At 43.3% G+C, this 18,599-nt stretch overlaps 1 protein-coding gene across 19 annotated transcripts in view; it reads left to right on the top strand.

The window, feature by feature from the left end:
• Positions 1-18,599, top strand: part of LOC131128046 (coiled-coil domain-containing protein 158-like) — a 36,806-nt gene that overhangs the window by 6,288 nt on the left and 11,919 nt on the right. For 14 of the 19 annotated variants that reach the window (XM_058070548.1, XM_058070546.1, XM_058070542.1 and 11 more), the window contains 13 exons: positions 55-76; positions 155-229; positions 329-544; positions 632-737; positions 2,176-2,313; positions 2,502-2,614; positions 2,720-2,878; positions 3,080-3,172; positions 4,190-4,303; positions 4,457-4,563; positions 6,238-6,297; positions 6,375-6,424; positions 6,597-6,752. In XM_058070548.1, coding sequence (XP_057926531.1) covers positions 55-76; positions 155-229; positions 329-544; positions 632-737; positions 2,176-2,313; positions 2,502-2,614; positions 2,720-2,878; positions 3,080-3,172; positions 4,190-4,303; positions 4,457-4,563; positions 6,238-6,297; positions 6,375-6,424; positions 6,597-6,742 — 1,399 coding nt within the window. In that variant the 3' untranslated portion in view covers positions 6,743-6,752. Of the gene's footprint in view, positions 1-54; positions 77-154; positions 230-328; positions 545-631; positions 738-2,175; positions 2,314-2,501; positions 2,615-2,719; positions 2,879-3,079; positions 3,173-4,189; positions 4,304-4,456; positions 4,564-6,237; positions 6,298-6,374; positions 6,425-6,596; positions 6,753-7,558; positions 8,372-10,596; positions 11,278-18,599 lie in introns of those variants that run through there. The other 5 variants (XM_058070535.1, XM_058070538.1, XM_058070539.1 and 2 more) reach the window with 5 other exon arrangements.

Raw genomic sequence — 18,599 nt, 5'->3', positions numbered from 1 at the left:
GATAATTATCTGTGTCGTTTAGCATAAGTCTGCATTTTACACTTTTATTTGCAGGAGATTGCTGCGGCAGCATGAGGTCAGTGAAGTGGGCACAGTTAGGTGACTAAAACAATCATCAATCATCTAGAATCAATCATCTTTTCAATCGTTTGAGGTCCTGCTTGGGCCACTGGAGGAGGTGCAGACTCCAGGAGGAGAGCAGGATGTGACCAAGGAGGAGAAAAAGCAGGTATACAGTGTCAATCAAAAGAGGGCATTATTATCTTTGTTGAGGCAGCCCATTGTATGTTGTAGGTGTACCTATTGTTTTGCCACTTGAATTATACAGCATCAGACACAGTGTGGGAGCATCCTTGCTGAAAACGAGACCCTGAGGCTAAAACTAGTCGACAAAGAGAAACTGGTGGAGCTTCTCAGGTCTCAACTGGACCGCAGCAACCAGACCATCGCCCAGCACAGTTGCACCATGGCGGGCCTCCACCAGGAGAACATCCTCCTGAGCGAACAGCTGAAGCAGCACAAGCAAGAGATGCAGCAGCTCAAAGTATACAAGGACCTCCACACTACAACACATTACCCAGCAAAGCTCATCATCGTCGCTGTCTCCACTGTCGCACTAAACTGTCATTAGACCCACCTGGCTGCTGCAGAGTCTCAGCAGGTTGAGACGGAGAACCTGGAGAAGCAGCAGCTCATCACCCAGCTGGAGGTGCAGCACAGGCACATCGCCGTGGCTGGTAGGTTTCTCACCACCTATAATGTTTTTGTGGAGCAGTGGTTAGCAACATTCATTTCTTCACTTTCACTCCCTGGATTGACATCGGTGTGAAATACTAGAGAAAATGATAATATTTATTCATTCATTCATCTGTACTGTGCAGACGGAACTTAAAATGAAACCTGGACAATGCAACAAAATGGAGAGCATACAAGCATACAAGCATATTCAGTCAAATTGCATGTGGAGTACTACACATTTGTACACGTTGGTAGGTCTGCATTGAAATGAAAGCCTCTCTTGCCCCCCCCCCCCCCCCCGCCCCCCTGACAATTCCTACTCCCCGAGGGGCACTGCTCTAACAGGAAGTAACAACACTAACAGAAAGTAACACCTTCCTCTAACAGGATGTAACAACACTTTCCTCGAACAGGAAGTAACAACGCTAACAGAAAGTAACACCTTCCTCTAATAGGATGTAACAACACTTTCCTTGAACAGGAAGTAACAACACTAACAGAAAAGTAACACCTTCCTCTAACAAAAAGTAACACCTTCCTCTAACAGGAAGTAACAACACTTTCCTTGAACAGGAAGTAACAATACTAACAGAAAGTAACACCTTCCTCTAACAGGAAGTAACAACACTTTCCTCGAACAAGAAGTAACAACACTAACAGGAAGTAACGCCTTCCTCTAACAGGATGTAAAATTTTACTCTAATAGGAAGTAACACCTTCCTCTAACGGGAAGTAACAACACTTTCCTCGAACAGGAAGTAGCGACACTAACAGAAAGTAACACCTTCCTCGAACAGGAAGTAACAACATGTTCCTCGAACAAGAAGTAACAACGCTAACAGGAAGTAACGCCTTCCTCTAACAGGATGTAAAACCTTACTCTAACAGGAAGTAGCACCTTCCTCTAACGGGAAGTCACAACACTTTCCTTGAACAGGAAGTAACAATACTAACAGGAAATAACACCTTCCTCTAACAGGAAGTAACAACACTAACAGGAAGTAACACCTTCCTCTAACAGGAAGTAACAACACTTTCCTCGAACAGGAAGTAACGCCTTCCTCAAACAGGAAGTAACAATACTAACAGGAAGTAATGCCTTCCTCTAACAGGATGTAAAACTTTCCTCTAAATGAAAGTAACACCTTCCTCTGACAGGAAGTAACAACACTTTCCTCCAACAGGAAGTAAGAACACTAACAGGAAGTATAATGGAAGTACTTCCTGTGACTTTTGTCCAAAGTGTGCTTTAACGTCTGTAATACTACAGTTCCCCATCATGATGTTGCTAGAAAACATCAAATCTGTCCCTGCTGTGTTTATTAAACTCAGAAATATTATTTACCTTATGATTTACGAAGCCGCCCCCTTTTTTCTTACTCTGTGTGTGAACCCTGCGGACATAATTTATGTGTGTTTTTGTGGGCGCCTCATCAGAGGAGCACAAAGCGCTACAACAGCTCCACAGCTGCACCAACGAGGAGCACAGGGGAGTCGTGCTGAGGCTCCAGGGCCGGCTGAAGAGTGCCCAGACTGAGCTGGACCGGGTCAGGAGCACCCCGAGGACCCTGGAAGGTGCTGATGGCCGTAGTTACATCCAAATTTTAGTTTAGTAGTGAAATCGTCTCATATACAACGACACATCTGTCCAGTTTGTGTCTTTTGTGTTGAAGTCAAGCGTACATTAAAAGAGTGCAGAGAAAGAAGTTAATTGAAGTTGTGAATATCCGCGTTTTTATGTTGTCTTTTCTCACCACGCTCAGGCAATGGAGCAGCCATGGACATGCAGAAGGGCTTCACAGCCAGGAGACAGCAGACAGACACTCTGAAGGCCAGAGTCCAACATCGAGAGGAGGCGGTGAAGAAACTGGACCAGGTGATGCGCCCAAGATGCGCCCAGACTGACACTCAATTATTCAATAATTCCTCATTTTGAGTCCTGCAACAACACGTACGCTTCTCTCGCTGGCTCCATTCCTAGGAGAGATCCTACCAAAACGTGGAGAACCAGCATCAGGTCCCGGAGCTGGCATTCGTCAAGGAGGAGAAGAGGCAACTTGCCCACGAGCTGGACGCCGTTCGCTCAAAAGACAAACTTTTACGGGAGAGAATCTGCGAGCTGGAGGCCATCCTTCACAAGGTGGCACTCGTTCACGTTCACGCTGCATTTTATTTACTGATCAGCTTGACGCCAAATAAAGTTACTTTATATACGCCGTTATCTGCCTCTCTTACAGGAACCAAATAAAACACTGCTGGCTGAATACAGTGTACAGTAGAGAGGGGAAGCTTCTTTTTTTACTTTTCCTCATCTATACATTCTTTGTCTTTCTTACCAAAGATGACCGAGAGCTTTGCCAACTGTCAAGACTTCATGCAGCTGAAGGAGCAGGAGTTCTTCCGCCTGAAACTCGAGCATCTCCTGGACTTGAAGGTAAAAATACACATCATAGCCACACAAGCCCAACGTGCACAGGCCACAACATTAGGTACATTAGGTTTTAGATGTAGCTCCTTAATTGGATTAGATTGTGCGATAAACAATACATTTAATATGTTCTTCATTCCCACCCTCGGCCATCTCTGTGTGGAGTTTGCGCGCATGCATGGGTTTTCTCTGGGTACCCCGGTTTCCTCATTCCTCATTTCCACATTCCAAAAACATGCTAGGTTAATTGGCCACTCCAAATTGTCAATAGGTATGAATGTGAGTGTGAATGGTTGTTTGTCTATATGTGCCCTGTGATTGACTGGCCACCAGTCCAGGGTGAAAATTAATGAATGAATGTTCTTCATTAGCATATTAGTGTATTATTCATTTTCTACCGCTATTTCCTCGTGGGGGGTCCTGGAGCCTATCCCAGCTGTCTTGGCGCCCCAAGACAGCTGGGATAGGCGGGGTACACCCTGGACTGGTGGCCAGCCAATCCCAGGGCACATATAGACAAACAACCATTCACACTCACATTCATACCTATGGACAATTTGGAGTCGCCAATTAACCTAGCATGTTTTTGGAATGTGGGAGGAAACCGGAGTACCCGGAGAAAACCCACGCATGCACGGGGAGAACATGCAAACTCCACACAGAGATGGCCGAGGGTGGAATTGAACCCTGGTCTCCTAGCTGTGAGGTCTGCGCGCTAACCACTAGACAACTGTGCCGCCATTGCATCTAATTTGTTAGCAGTCTAGTTGGAATCCTCCGAAAGTCACAGTCAGAATTCTAAATACGCCCCAAGGAAAGGCACACAAAGGCAATTTGCAGACAAACTGCAGGTTGACATGGAGAACAACTGGCTGTCACGCCCAGTTCTGATACATTTAGGTACTTTCTGCTCTTATTTCATGGAATTACCCACCTCGCCCTCACAGGGTACTGTAAAATAATCACTATAGGTAAATAAATCCTCTCTGTGGACATATTTAGGAATATTGGTGTTTTCCTCAGGAGTTCCAAGGTCAAAACGTAACTCCACCTGGACTGGACTCTCTGACCTTGCCTGCACTCAGCGATCTTCAGCTCTCCATGCAGGACGCCTGCAACCGCCAGATGAAGGCAACAGTACATATCTCTCTTATATATCAGTGTTTGTTTTGGCTGACTCAGCACATCTGCCCGGCCTTTACTTCACTGTACATTCCTGCAAGACACCGAAACGACCTCTGCAATACGTTGACTTTGTTTGACTTTGTCTCTCCTTTCTCCTCTGACAAGGAGCGGCAGGAGAGCCCCGCCCGGGCCCGGCAAGGAGGACCACCCAGCGACAACGCCGCCACCCCCAAGAGGAGGTCCGCACCGGCCAGAGCGAACAGGCCCGCATTGTACGTTTGGCCTCCACTCCCCCATACACTAGGAGGATTAGCTTTGTTCTCAGGCTAGCAAAGGAAGAAAAAAAAACATGTGACGCTAGAAGAAGAAAGAGGAAGTCATTGTATGAAAAGCAGTGGTGGGGGGGTATGTCAGTGTATGGCTGCAATTTATTTATTTATTAAGATTTAACTTAATACAGTAGCTGGTCCAATAACTTCTCCCATAGGAAACTATGAAAATAGAAATAATCAGTTCCGGGGTCAAACTGTAGCCTTCATAAAACCTTTATTACCGGCAATGAATTCTTATCCAGCAGTGTCAAAAGTTAACCCCTGTTAATGTTAAAGCTTAGAAATGTCACGTGAAGGAGGTTTTTGAAAATTAGTTGTTTTCCCTCGGTGTACAGATTTTTTTGTGGGGGTGAAGATATCCACATTTGGGGTCCCGACATGTAGAGACAGAGATGACATGCTGCCATGTAAATAGGATAAGTCTATTCAGTACGTTTCCTAAATGAACAATGTATAGAGACCGTTTACATGAGGGGAATCCTTAAACTACTTCTCTTGTCATCTGGTTCTGTACTGGACAGAAAATTGCATTTAAAGGGACCTATTATGCTCATTTTTGGTTGTGGAGTCCTATAGAGCAGCTACACACAATAACCTGCACAGAAAGCTTTCTAGATCTTGCAGACTCTGCACCTCTTCCTGCAGCGTTTCCTTGGGTTTCCCGCCCACGTTAACTTTTCCAAACTCAGAAACACGAATATGTAGCGTTACCTTTCGATAGTGGCCCGAGGCATTGTGAGCGCTGCAGGTGAGTGTGTTGTGAAGCTTGTCGTTAGCTGGCAAGTAGCTAACTGCTGTATTTTGGCGAGGTGTTACTAACAATGGGCGGCACGGCGGTCTAGTAGTTAGCGCGCAGACCTCACAGCGAGGAGACCAGGGTTCAATTCCACCCTCGGCCATCTCTGTGTGGAGTTTGCATGTTCTCCCCGTGCGTGTGTGGGTTTTCTTCGGGTACTCCGGTTTCCTCCCACATTCCAAAAACATGCTAGGTTAATTGGCCACTCCAAATTGTCCATAGGTATGGATATGAGTGTGAATGGTTGTTTGTCTATATGTGCCCTGTGATTGGCTGGCGACCAGTCCAGGGTGTACCCCGCCTCTCGCCCAAATACAGCTGGGATAGGCTCCAGCACCCCCGCGACCCTCGTGAGGAAAAAGTGGTAGAAAATGAATGAATGTTACTAACAATGAGAACAACCATGTCGTTGTAGCTTAGTTAATATGCAGGTCACATTATGGAAGTGGCTGTTGTTTTTTCTAGAATGCACAGAAAAGAGGAAGACGTGGCTCATGTAAGGATTGGGGATGATTGTCAAAATTCCTCCAAAAGCGCAGGTTACATTTTACACTGTGTGCCACAAAAAGGCCAAAGAAAAAGCAAAACACATACCTAGTTAATCTGTTCAGGCCTGATGACACATGAGCAGTAGTGGTGCTGGACACTGGGGGCCCCAAGCTGGATTTGGGGCCCATGGCTGTAGTTAAAGTCTGATGATGGCAATATTTGTGGGCCGCCTAGGCTCGGGGCCCCAAGCTATAGAGACAGTGGTATTGTGTGTACAATGTACAGTGTACATTTGTTGTTCTCACCCGCCGTGCTTTATTATTTTCCAGCAGCAGCATTGAGCAGGTGGAAACCGTCAAAGCAGCTCGCAGACGGAAAACGTGCGGCAGGTAAGAACCCGTCGCTCATGTCATTTTCTCACCTTTAAACCGGCTGCCATGTTTAACCCGACTGTGTTTGCGAGCAGCGAGACCCATTTCCCTAAGAAGATGGCCGAGTTGGACGCGGCAAGAGACAGTGAGTACTCATTCTGTAATTTTCATATTCATTTGTCACGGCAACAACAGCTTCCTAAAAAGCTATTTGTTGATTAATAACAAGTCTGAATAAAAGGATAATTCCTACTGTTATGCAACAACCGGAGGGGGGGAAATGTAGCCATTTAATTTGCACCTTCTGGCTTCCTGAGGTCATGTACGGTCACCTTTGGCGAGCGCAGCAAAGAACGCTTTTTTCCCCACGCGACGACTCTTATCGGGCCGCAGGTCACCTGTGCACGCTCTTCTGACCTCTGACCCTGCACACAGCTGGCAGACACAACAGCAGCGGTCCTGAAGATGGCACAGTAAGTGAATAAAGTGCACAAAATATTTTTTTTTGCAATGGTCATTCCAATGCAAATCACCTTTATTCATTTATTTATTTGTATTATTTTATACTATTTTATTTAAGCCATTTTTATTTTTTAAGATTAAGATTAAGATATGCCTTTATTCGTCCCTCAGTGGGGAAATTTGTATTGCACAGCAGCAAGAGTACAGAGTCAGTTAAGCAGTACAAAATACACAATATAGAAAAATAAACAATATAAACAACCCAAGTATTAACAAAATCAACAGTTTTTCTCAGAGTTATATACAATACAGTATGTAGATGATATGAAACGAGATGAGATATATGACCAGTCTATACACTAAGATGTTGTTAGAGAGTTAATATGAGGCATTATGGAAATACTTCACATAGGACTTAGTATATTGCATTTAGAGCTCTTAGTATTGCACATGGAGGTTGATCAGATATTTTTATTATAATTTTTAAAGAAATTTTTTAATGTCATTTTTCACCTGCTGTCTGTGGTCCCTTTTGGGTCCCGACCCACCAGTTGACAACCACTGCCCTATTTAACTGAATGTATTGAGTACTGACTATTTATTTGTCATGTATTTGTATTTTTTGTGCCACCGAAACCAGGCTGATAATGTGGTCAAGTGTTTATCCAAGGACCACTTTACTTTTTTCTAGCAATCCGTAAAGTAAATAAAGGACCAGAACATACGTATATCAGTAACGTCAAAGGTATTTATTCAGGATTCCATCTGTTTCACGACATTTGTGAAATTGCTGGTAAACTCCGGCGTCTTTCAGCAGATGTTTTGTGTTTTGGTCGCGTCCGTATCCTTCTCCATTCCTCAGCCCTGGGTGGTCCTCCTCCACAAGGCATTTTGGATGGACATGTTTGTGCACATGTCTGGATCTGCGACAGCCAGCGTCTCATCACACAACTGGGGAATTAAAACAACATCATCTCCGCTTGCAGCATTGCTTTGACCGTCTGCTACTACTGTACGCGGTGTCTTTGTTGCCTTAGCGCGAGTCGATGAGTGTAAGAAATCCCATTGGAGGCCGAGTAAATGCCATAATCTTCCACGATACAAAGCTTGACGGTATTACTGCAGTTTGTAGCAAGCACCTCCTACATATCATGCAATGAAGATTTATATTCATTCTAGTCTAGTCAGTCTATATTCATTTCATGTTAAATTCAGTGTTTGCTTTGGCGCCGCAGGCTGCTCACAAGGCCAAGTCCCATGAAGTTCTGTCTGCCCTGACACGCGAAGCACGTATGATAAGATACAGACAGAAAGAGCAAATATTTAAACAGTATGGTGACAAAGAGGGAGCGCCGTGTTAATGTGTTTATTGAGGAACAAAACTGGAGGAAATTACATGAATAGGATGTGACCACCATATTTTGTACCGCTGGAGGGTGGCTGAAGAGTTGGCGTATTTGAGCGTGTCGCCCTTTCGGAACAGGAAGAGCATTTCTGTTTCATCCTTGCAGAGGAAGTGGCTGCCTTGTAGATGTTTTGTCTACTGTATAGATGCTTTTATCTGTATGTTTTTCCAGTTGGACGTTGGAGCCTGGGTCGATTATTAGTCTCTGATAAAAATACATTCAAGTTGAGCCTCAAATGTCAAACAATTGACTCCCAAGCGCCTCAAGTTTCAATTCAATATCAAGTGAATTAGTTGGCGTATAAGGCATTGAAAAGACATGCTATGAAGTGTAATGCGGTATCTATGACTTGTGTGTGCCTTTAAGAAGCGAAGAGGGGCTTTGGAAGTGATGTGTTTGACGTCAGCTGAGTGCTAGCAGCAGGTTAGCAGTGTAGAGAGTGGCCGACAGCAGCTCCTGTGTGAATGTTAACTGCAAGTGTTCTCTGTTTCAAATTCTGTTTATTCTCAGTAATTTTTTCAGACCTTCAACAATGTCACTTTCACATTTAGTCAAGTGTATATGTTGTATAAATGCTTTAAGTACATAGTATAGTATGCACTTAGGCTGAGGTCCATTTATAGCCGCCGGCCTCCGTAAGATTTGCTGCAGCGTTTTTTGTTTTGTTTTTTTTACTGCCACCAACAGTATTTTAGAACTGGCTCCCTGAAGTACAGAACATTTAATTAAAGCTATTGAAGTCATAAAGAAGAGCTACAGTTTGACCATGTGGTGCTTAACGGTAGCACGAGAGGACCTGGGAGTCTCCTTATTTTGCAACAACTCCAGCTCAGCTGCACTGGGAGCCCCTCCGAATAATTTGTTGTGAAATAAGTACTAATGCCAGCTACTTGAAACGGTCTATGGATTCATTTTGGGTTATTGAGGTGAGAAACGCTATTGAATTCAAGAAATAACTCACGGCAAAACAGGAAGGTGGCATCCGTGTGGCATCTTGCTGCCACATTGTGTTATGGCAAATCCAATCCAGATGCATTTCGAGTTACATTTACCTTCAATGAAGACATGACTGTTCTCAAAGACACAATGTGGCAGCAAGATTAATCACCACCTTCCTGTTTTGCCATGAGTTATCTCCTGAATTCAATAGAGTTTTTCAAACAAACAATCAAAATGCTGCTCCTTGAAACTGTCCATGACTCTGTCTATGTCTATTATGAGTTATTGAGGTGAGAAACGCTATTGAATTCAATAAATAACTCATGGCAAAACAGGAAGGTGGCGTCCGTGTGGCATCTTGCTGCCACATTGTGTTATGGCAAATCCAATCCAGATGCATTTCGAGTTACATTTACCTTCAATGAAGACATGACTGTTCTCAAAGACACAATGTGGCAGCAAGATTAATCACCACCTTCCTGTTTTGCCATGAGTTATCTCCTGAATTCAATAGAGTTTTTCAAACAAACAATCAAAATGCTGCTCCTTGAAACTGTCCATGACTCTGTCTATGTCTATTTTGAGTTATTGAGGTGAGAAACGCTATCAAATTCAATAAATAACTCATGGCAAAACAGGAAGGTGGTGTCCGTGTGGCATCTCGCTGCCACATTGTGCTTTGTAAAAAAGCATATAAATGAGGAATGAACGCGATAACATTTCGAGTTACATTTACCTTCAATGAAGACATGACTGTTCTCAAAGACACAATGTGGCAGCAAGATCAACCACCACCTTCCTGTTTTGCCATGAGTTATCTGCTGAATTCAATAGAGTTTCTCCCCTTCTTTATCAAAATGCTGCTCCTTGAAACTGTCTATGACACTGTCTATGTTTGTTTTGAGTTATTGAGGTGAGAAACGCTAATGAACTCAAACAATAACTCATAGCAAAAAAACAGGAAGGTGGCGTCCATGTGGCGTCTCGATCAAGAATCACGTTTTCAGTGAAGGTAACAGTAACTTTAAATGTTCAATTATCCCTTTCATTCTTCATTTATATGCTTTTTTTATGCATCTGGATGGTACGTTCCAAAACACAATGTAGCAGCGAGATGCCACACGGACACCACCTTCCTGTTTTGCCATGAGTTATTTATTGAATTCAATAGCGTTTCTCACCTCGTATGCAATTTGAAATGTTTACCGTATGTCAAACTATAAAATGTATATATGTGGAATGTATATTTTGGATATACATTAGTTCTTATGGGAAAAAAATTGATTTGGTGATCTGTGGAATGAATTGATAATGCTAACCAAGGTTCCGCTGTAGTGTTAAATTACCAGAAATGCGTGTCCATCCAAACTGGGCATTATGTTTTTTAAATTGCATTTTTTGCAATATTTTCATCGAAGGCAAACCTCTTGTATTAAGTATCATGTGGCTGATGTCTGTAAATAATCCATCCATCCGTTTTCTATACCGCATGTCCTCAATATGGTCGTAGGTATGCTGGAGCCTAACCCAGCGGTCTTCCTGTGACAGGCAGGGTTCATCTTGGAGTCGTCGGCTGTAAATAATCAACAAGTAGAAAAAAGGTATATTTCTCTTCATACAAAGTAATACGATCTGAGACCACCCACGAATAATTGAGACGCCCATAAAAAAAATGCTGCATGCTGGTAATACATTGTCTGTTTGTACGCCACTGGGGTGAAAGCACCTCAAATAATTTATTGACCTCAGCCAAACAGTCATGTCGTTCAGCTTGTTTACTTATTGCTCCCAAATTCACCAAACTGATGTTCACTTCTTCTTCCTGACTGCAGTCACAGTTGGACTACATTAATGATTCTACTTCTATAATCAGGTCTGGGTCCCTTTTGGGTCGGGACCGTTGGTAAGCCCCAGGGGGGGCAACGCTGCTGGGACACTGAGGTTTCTCTTTAACCTCTGCTTGACACAATTTATAGTAACAAATTGACTTCAAGTGTTTCTAAATGAAGCTGGCCGGTTGTCCAATCCGCTCTTTATGAGTGTTTGCCGGCGACACGGTGTGCGGACTGGAGATGTCAAATTAAACATCTCAATGCACATTTGAGTCTCAGTACTCGTTAACTTGCCCGGTGTACTTCTGCATAATTAGCCTGCAGATCACAAACAGGGGCTCGGCTTGTCAGGTTCAACTTTTTCTACAAATGACACTTTTATACTGTTATATACAATTTTATACACTGTTATACTAATAGTAGAATAATTACTTCCGCCAAGCACAAAAGTTATGTTTTTGCCGGAATTTATCTGTTTGTCTTTGTTCAAAATAACTTGAAAAGTTCTAAATGGATTTGGATGAAATGTTCAGGAATTGGCGGAAATGGGATTCGTAAGACGACTACTGCCACATTTCAATTCGGACCGTTCAACATCAAAGCATTCAGCTAATTAAGGACATTTATGCAAGTTTCCACACAAGTTTTCTTGACATTCTCACTTTTCGGAATGCAAAATGCCTTTGATCTAAGAGTTGTAAATACTTCCACATTTCTCAACCGATTAAGACACAAATTTCTCACAATGTTACTGCTTTATTTTGTAAAATTACTACTACTAATTGCCACCATTTTTTCTTACTTTTTTTCTGTACAATTGCAACTGTTTTGTTTTTTTTACTGTTTACTCTAATTACCAGTACCGATAATTATTGGTTAAAATGTATACCTTTTCCTTGTAAAATGACCGTTTTATTTACTTGCGATATTTTGCCTTTTTTCATCGTAACTACAAGCCAGACTACGAATTGTACATTTAAGTTCATGGTCTTTGGCAAAGTGACATCGCCAACTAGTGGCTTGGCATGCTTATTACAGCATTTTCTGTCTGAACATGAAACATATCAATAACAGAGAAAAATAAATATTTTTACGATGTCACTGTTGTGTACCCTGGAAACTAAACGTCCCGGGAAAATAGATGGCTGCATCGTTTTTTACGTTTTTTTTGCACGTGCTCACACAACAAGCGTGAAAATGCAGCATTACAGGCTAGCGTTAGTCCGGCTTTTTACTCCCATTGACTGTGAATGCTTTGTTTTGTCCGGGCGGGTGTCTGCTTGCAGCCCTCGTGCTGTCACAGGACCGCCCTGCGGCCGCGACAACAACATCATGATGCAGCAGATACGTGCCGCTTTGAGTGGGCCAACTTTGTTAGCAACAGCACACACGCGAGAGCTTGAGTGTGCCGTCGCTTCTGTGAGGAATTTCAGACTGGGTGTAACATTGTGACAACAATTCTGTTTTCACAGTTTTGTCCCACATGGGCTGCTTTTTTTGCAAGGGTGACGGCCAAGTGTCAGGTCGACACAGGGTCAGCCCGCCGGTGACCTACAGAGCTTGTGGACCACATGTTGAGGTTGTTTGCTCGTTAGAGGCTCAATGATGTCACCATCACTGCACCATAGGTTTACTAGACATGGAAAATTAGTCATCACACAGCCATTCAAGTGAGGAGTAGTAGTAGTACAGTGTACTCAACTGGTGGGTCGGGACCCAAAAGTTATATTCATTCATTTTCTACCGCTTTTTCCTCACGAGGGTCGCAGGGGTGCTGGAGGCCATGCCAGCTGTCTTCGGGCGAGAGGCGGGGTACACCCTGGACTGGTGGCCAGCCAATCACAGGGCACATATAGACAAACAACCATTCACACTCACATTCATACCTATGGACAATTTGGAGTCCCCAATTAACCTAGCATGTTTTTGGAATGGGGGAGGGGGGAGAAAACCGGAGTATGGGAGAAAACCCATGCATGCACAGGGAGAACATGCAAATTCCACACAGAGATGGCCGAGTGTGGAATTGAACCCTGGTCTCCTAGCTGTCACTCGACTGCCGTGCAGCCCCTATATCACGGATATGTAATATATAATAATGGCTGACTTGAAGTGAAATATTTGAGTTAAGTTACAGTTTTTTCATTTTCATTTTACAAGGGTTCAATGTCGGACATCATTACTGGTCGGTCAACTGTTCCACAGGTTGCCATCCCGCACAGACAAGACAGTCTGACCTAATGTGGTACACCCGTCAGGTGTTATTACTACATCTCCTGGGGTCCTCCTGGGGTCCTCTGTGAATGATTAGTCCGGCCAGGGCAGGGGTAGGCAACATTTTACACTCAGATGAGCCATTTTGCCTCCGCTTTCAGTGAAGAAAAATGATCTGGAGACGCAAAACATTACACAGCTTATAAACTTTTAAAAGTTTCATCAAATTGTACCTGTGATAACGACAAAGTTAAACTAACAGAAGTGCAGAGTGCATGTGTCGGCCTGCTTTGGAATCGTTTCATTGACTTGTGACATGTGAGCAAACAGGAAGTAACCGTTTATCAGTGTCCTAACTTATTTAGTTTATTTTGTCATGGAGCTAAAGCGCTTGTCTGTGTAGCAGTATAGAGTGTGTATACAGGGAGCGGGGTTGCTAATAGCCGTTTCCCACCACAGTCAGTGGCTTTACCTGAGTTTTACACACGGGTATGCTAGAGAAAACTTAATGCTAAAATGCTATTGCTACTTGCAATTGAGAGAGTCTTTAAGAGAACTCTTTTCTTGAGAAATTTCGGACATCGGGATCCAACGCTGTTTATTGTCAACTTCTATACCGTTGATCATTTCCTATAAAGTTGGGTTCGGCAGCTAGTCCTCCTGAGCACTTGGGTGTGTGACCAACCACACCAGAGTGGGCGTGCCTGGAGGCGGGTCGGGGGTAGAATAAATAGAAACAGACCGTTTTTGCAGGAAGCACTAAATCAGAAGAAATACAGCTGGAATAGGTGCAGATTCTGGAAGATCTAGAAAGATTTCTTTGTTGCTATTGAGTGTAGCCGCTCTATAGGAGTCCACATAAACAGACCGTTTTTGCAGGAAGCACTAAATCCAAATAAATACAGCTGGAATAGGTGCAGATTGTGGAAGATCTAGAAAGTTTTCTCTGCTGCTATTGGGTGTAGCTGCTCGATAGGAGTCCACATAAACAGACCGTTTTTGCAGGAAGCACTAAATCCAAATAAATACAGCTTGAATAGGTGCAGATTCTGGAAGATCTAGAAAGTTTTCTCTGCTGCTATTGGGTGTAGCTGCTCTATAGGAGTCCACAGCTCAATACAAAGGGCCAAAAAGTGAGCATAATAGGCCCCCTTTAATAATCCCCTGCTACATGTGGACAAGGCCTCAGTCTAGCGAGTGTGCCGCAATGTTTACAAAAGTGGAAAAAACCCATTGTGGATCTTCCTTGGCCTGTGTGCCATGTCGCTTGGCAAAGTGGAAGTATCAAGGCCAGTATGTTTGGAGTTTATGTTTACATGCAAGCACTTGGTGGCGTGTTGTTGTAGATCAGTCGACAGATGAGGGGGTTATTTTGGTCCTGACCTACCTTCCCTCTTATCCGAGCGCTTGATTGTGATGGAGGAAAACCCTGTTGACTTGAGTTTTTGTTTTTTTGTTGTACCACAGCAGTAGCAGTCGGGTACCATTTGGTTCCTCAGGACGAGGATTTCCTTCCTTCTCGCGTGTCCTGACTTATAAATATTGAAATACAATGCCTGTGAAAAAGGGCATTGTCCGCAAACAGCTCTCTAAATGGCTGCGTGAGGATGGCGTGAGCGAGGAGGGCTCGGCCCCTTCAGGAACAAGTAATTACTGTAAGGATGTCGGCCTGTCATGTGCTTGACACATGTCACCACCCACATGTTGGGGACGTTCATTCATTTATAAAGTTATTTTTAATCACACACTATTATGGCAGCATTAAGTCAATTTTCTTTAAAAAACCAAGCAACGGGGGGAAGCATTAATTTCCCTCTAGAGACTTTCTCATGGACAGGAGGAGCACAATCGGGGGAAGTTGGTGAGATACACAGGAAATGTTTTTGTTTATGGTAAAAAATCACCGGCGTTGGCAGCATGCTGGCTTTCCTTTCCTTTTTAGCAGCCACTAAGGATGCTGGGAAACTGTGCGAAAACAAACGCACCACGGAGGATGTGCCGGACGCAATACAGGTGTGACAGGTTTCCCTTTTTCAGGCCACGTGGTGGTCAAGGTCCTGCATGGTTTTTAGGTGAATCGGAATTCATTTCTCAGGAACTTGTCTCAAAATATGGCATATTTATTACGGTATTTGCTAAAAATGGCAGAGCTAATGGATGGACGAGTCTTCAGGAAACCATATACAGAGGTTGAACACAATTCCGTCCACAATGCAGGTCGGATTTGGACGCCAGGCTTCCGCATAGGAAATCATGGAAATAGAAATCATCTGTTTCAGGTCAAACTGTGGTCAACTCTTGAAAGTAGTCAAGAGATCGGGACACTCTTCGGTCTGTGAATGACGCTAGCCGTTAGCGAGGTGTCGTGTTAGTCCACCAGACAAATATAGTTTTCATGTTAGCTGTTACAATAATAATATCGCTGTAGCTTGATTAATATACAAGTCAGGTATGTAAATAAAACACTGTTGGCGGTTTTTTGTTTGTTTTTGTGAGGGCTTTAGCGTGAAAATAAGTATTTCCCATGAAGTCCGTTGTTCGCTAGCGCTGCTTCTGGCTTCAGCAACAGTTTGCCCGATATTTCACCTTCATGTTCATAAAAACAGAGCTTGGGGAAGGACGGGGGAAGTAGAGCTTGGGGAAAGGGAGAGTGTATTGCGCTTACAGCCACGGCCATAAGGGAGCCCGCTCCTCTGTGACATCACAAAGGAACAGTTTTGCAACACCCTCTGAAACCGAGTGTTTTAGAGCCATCCCAAACTTCTTCCAGGGCTCACTTCCAAATGCGCAAACTTGATTATCTGAAACTTTGGCATGGTTTAACACGGGAATACAACGTTCTACCTACATTTATTGGTCAGAAAAGTGGAAAAAGCATAATACGTCCCCTTTGAAACTTTGTGTCTATTGCGCAAAAAAACAATAAAAATATATAAATTCGTCTTTTGGAGCGAGCGATCAGATTGAAAAAAACATAAATACGTCTCTGGTAGCGAATGAGTTAATGTGACCTTGTGGTATGTGAGATATGGCATCTATTATGTTGGATAAATGTGTATGTAAGTGGCTACTTGTGGACAAACACAGCTCATTAACATTAATTTGAGTTGACTAAAAATCATTTCTAAACTGTCTAAATGCCAGCATCATTTCCAGTACAGTATTCCGGGACAGACTACACATTTCCCTAGAAATGTTGACGTCAAATCTTCCTTGATCTGGGCTCCATTAATCATCCTGCGACCTCTCATCTTTGTCCCCTGACCTTTGGGGCCCTGGAAAAAAGAGGATGGGCGATGCAGGATGAGAGTTGGCTAACAATAGATGAACTCCAGAGACTATAAAAGTGTTACAACAAGATCCATCACCGCCGCACCAAGCATAACCCCAAAGTCACTATAGATCCAAAGTCTGACGCTGACACACTAAAGATAAAACATAAAAGGCTCCAATAAAGAAATGTATGTTTGTGATTCATGCTCCCCTCAAGTTCGCACTTTGAGGTTTATTTACTTAACAGCAGTTAAGTGATGGACCGACCATAGGATTGTTTTGTGCTTGAGAGGTGTGGTTCATTTCCCACCATTCAACTCCACGGCTTTTGTAACCGGAGAGCGACTCATTGTTCCTGCCCGGAGCAGCAGCAATGTGTTAATTTAAGATGTAAAAAAAAAAACCCAAGGAGGCACTGTATCACATACACCACGTCACAATGGCAGAAAAAATAAGCTCCGCGAGAACATAGCTTGAGAACTTCTGAATAAAATTGTCCGCGTTGACCTTTTGTGTAGCTGAAGATTTTGCACGCAGTTACGCAACGTGAGCATTGTGTATTACTACAAAGCCCACCCGCCAATTTGCTCTGCTCCATTAGAGTCCAAAAGAGGCTCCCTGTGTGGATGAGCTGCAGAGGGGCTATAAAGTCCTACACCCCTGAAGGCGTCACGTCAGACTCCAAAATGTGTCTCTTAAGTCGGACAAAACTTTGGCGTTCCAACCGCAGTTGTGCATGATGCCGAGCAGGACCTCAGTGTACCTCATTTGGTCTCACTTGGTCCTATCTTATATATTTTATCAAATATATTTTCCTAATTAGTGTATTGGCAAAAATCCAGTGTTGGGCATGTTACTTTAAAAAAGTAATTAGTTATAGTTACTAGTTACTTCTCAAAAACAGAGTTACTCCACTACAAAAGTAACTAGTTACCAGTAAAAGTAACAATTGCCCCCCCACCCCACCCACAGCAAAGACAGGAATTTAGACACTAATCCCGGGGGGTCCAAACTGCAGCCCTGGGGCCATTTGCGGTGTCCAGCTGTTTTTTCATTGGCCCGTCAAGACATTCTAAAAATATAATTTAGAAAAGAAAACGTAAAACAAAAACCAGCATCAGCAAAAATTGATGAATCAGTAATAATTTTACAAGAATTGAGTCAAAATATCAAGAGAAAAAATGTGTCTAACGAGAACGTACTAATATTGTAGAAGAAGAAATTATCAAAAAAAGAAGAGTGAAAAAGGAACAAAGCGATCTTAGGCAGCCAATCAACTCATGAACAGCGCGCCATGGTATGTAATGCCTGCCACTGTTTTGCAGGTTAGCATATAAATGCTGCATGCTAACCTCATATTATGGAGAAACAAACAGGCAGTTCCACATTCACTCACCAAGCTGAATTTTTTTGCTCATTTTTCAGCTCTTTGTATTGTGGACTCCTATAGAGCAGCTATTGTGGGGAAATTCTATTAGCAACCCCTGTCCATGTATGCACACTCTATAATGCTACACACACCAGCACTTTTGCTACATGACTTACACAAAATAAACACAGTTAGATCATTGATAAAGTGTGAAATTCTATTAGCAACCCCGTCCATGTATGCACACTCTATAATGCTACACACACCAGCACTTTTGCTACATGACTTACACAAAATAAACACAGTTAGATCATTGATAAAGTGTTACTTACTGCTTGGTCTTCTGACGCTTCCACACCACCAAGTAACGTTGGAATCAGCAGGTTTGCGGGCTAGTCCAGCTGCATAGTGGCCCATGTTCACTGTGAAATGCCGTTGACAGATTAAAATGCATTTCTTTTGCTGGTAGGGAATGAGGAACTGCAACCACTTGTGTCTGATGGTGGCGTCTTTCGGAATTGTAAACAAATATGTCTTTCCCGTACAATGCATTGCTAGCAATGTAAACACAGAAGCAGAGCTCATCTGGATTACAGCCACGCCCATAGAAGGAAGTCTGCTCCTCTGTGACATCACAAAGGGACAGTTTTACCACACCGAGCTTTTTGAGCGTTATTTCAGGGCTCATTTCAAATGCGCAAACCTCATTATCTGACACTTTGGCATGGTTTAACACAGGGGTCTCAAACTCAATTTACCTGGGGGCCACCGGAGCTAGGTTCTGGGTGAAGCCGGGCCGCATCAGGTTTTAAAAAAAACCTGCTC

The sequence above is a fragment of the Doryrhamphus excisus genome, chromosome 4, assembly GCF_030265055.1.
Source record: "Doryrhamphus excisus isolate RoL2022-K1 chromosome 4, RoL_Dexc_1.0, whole genome shotgun sequence".
Lineage (NCBI taxonomy): Eukaryota > Metazoa > Chordata > Actinopteri > Syngnathiformes > Syngnathidae > Doryrhamphus > Doryrhamphus excisus.
Note: the sequence above shows the minus strand (reverse complement) of the source record. Positions and strands in the feature narration are given on the sequence as shown.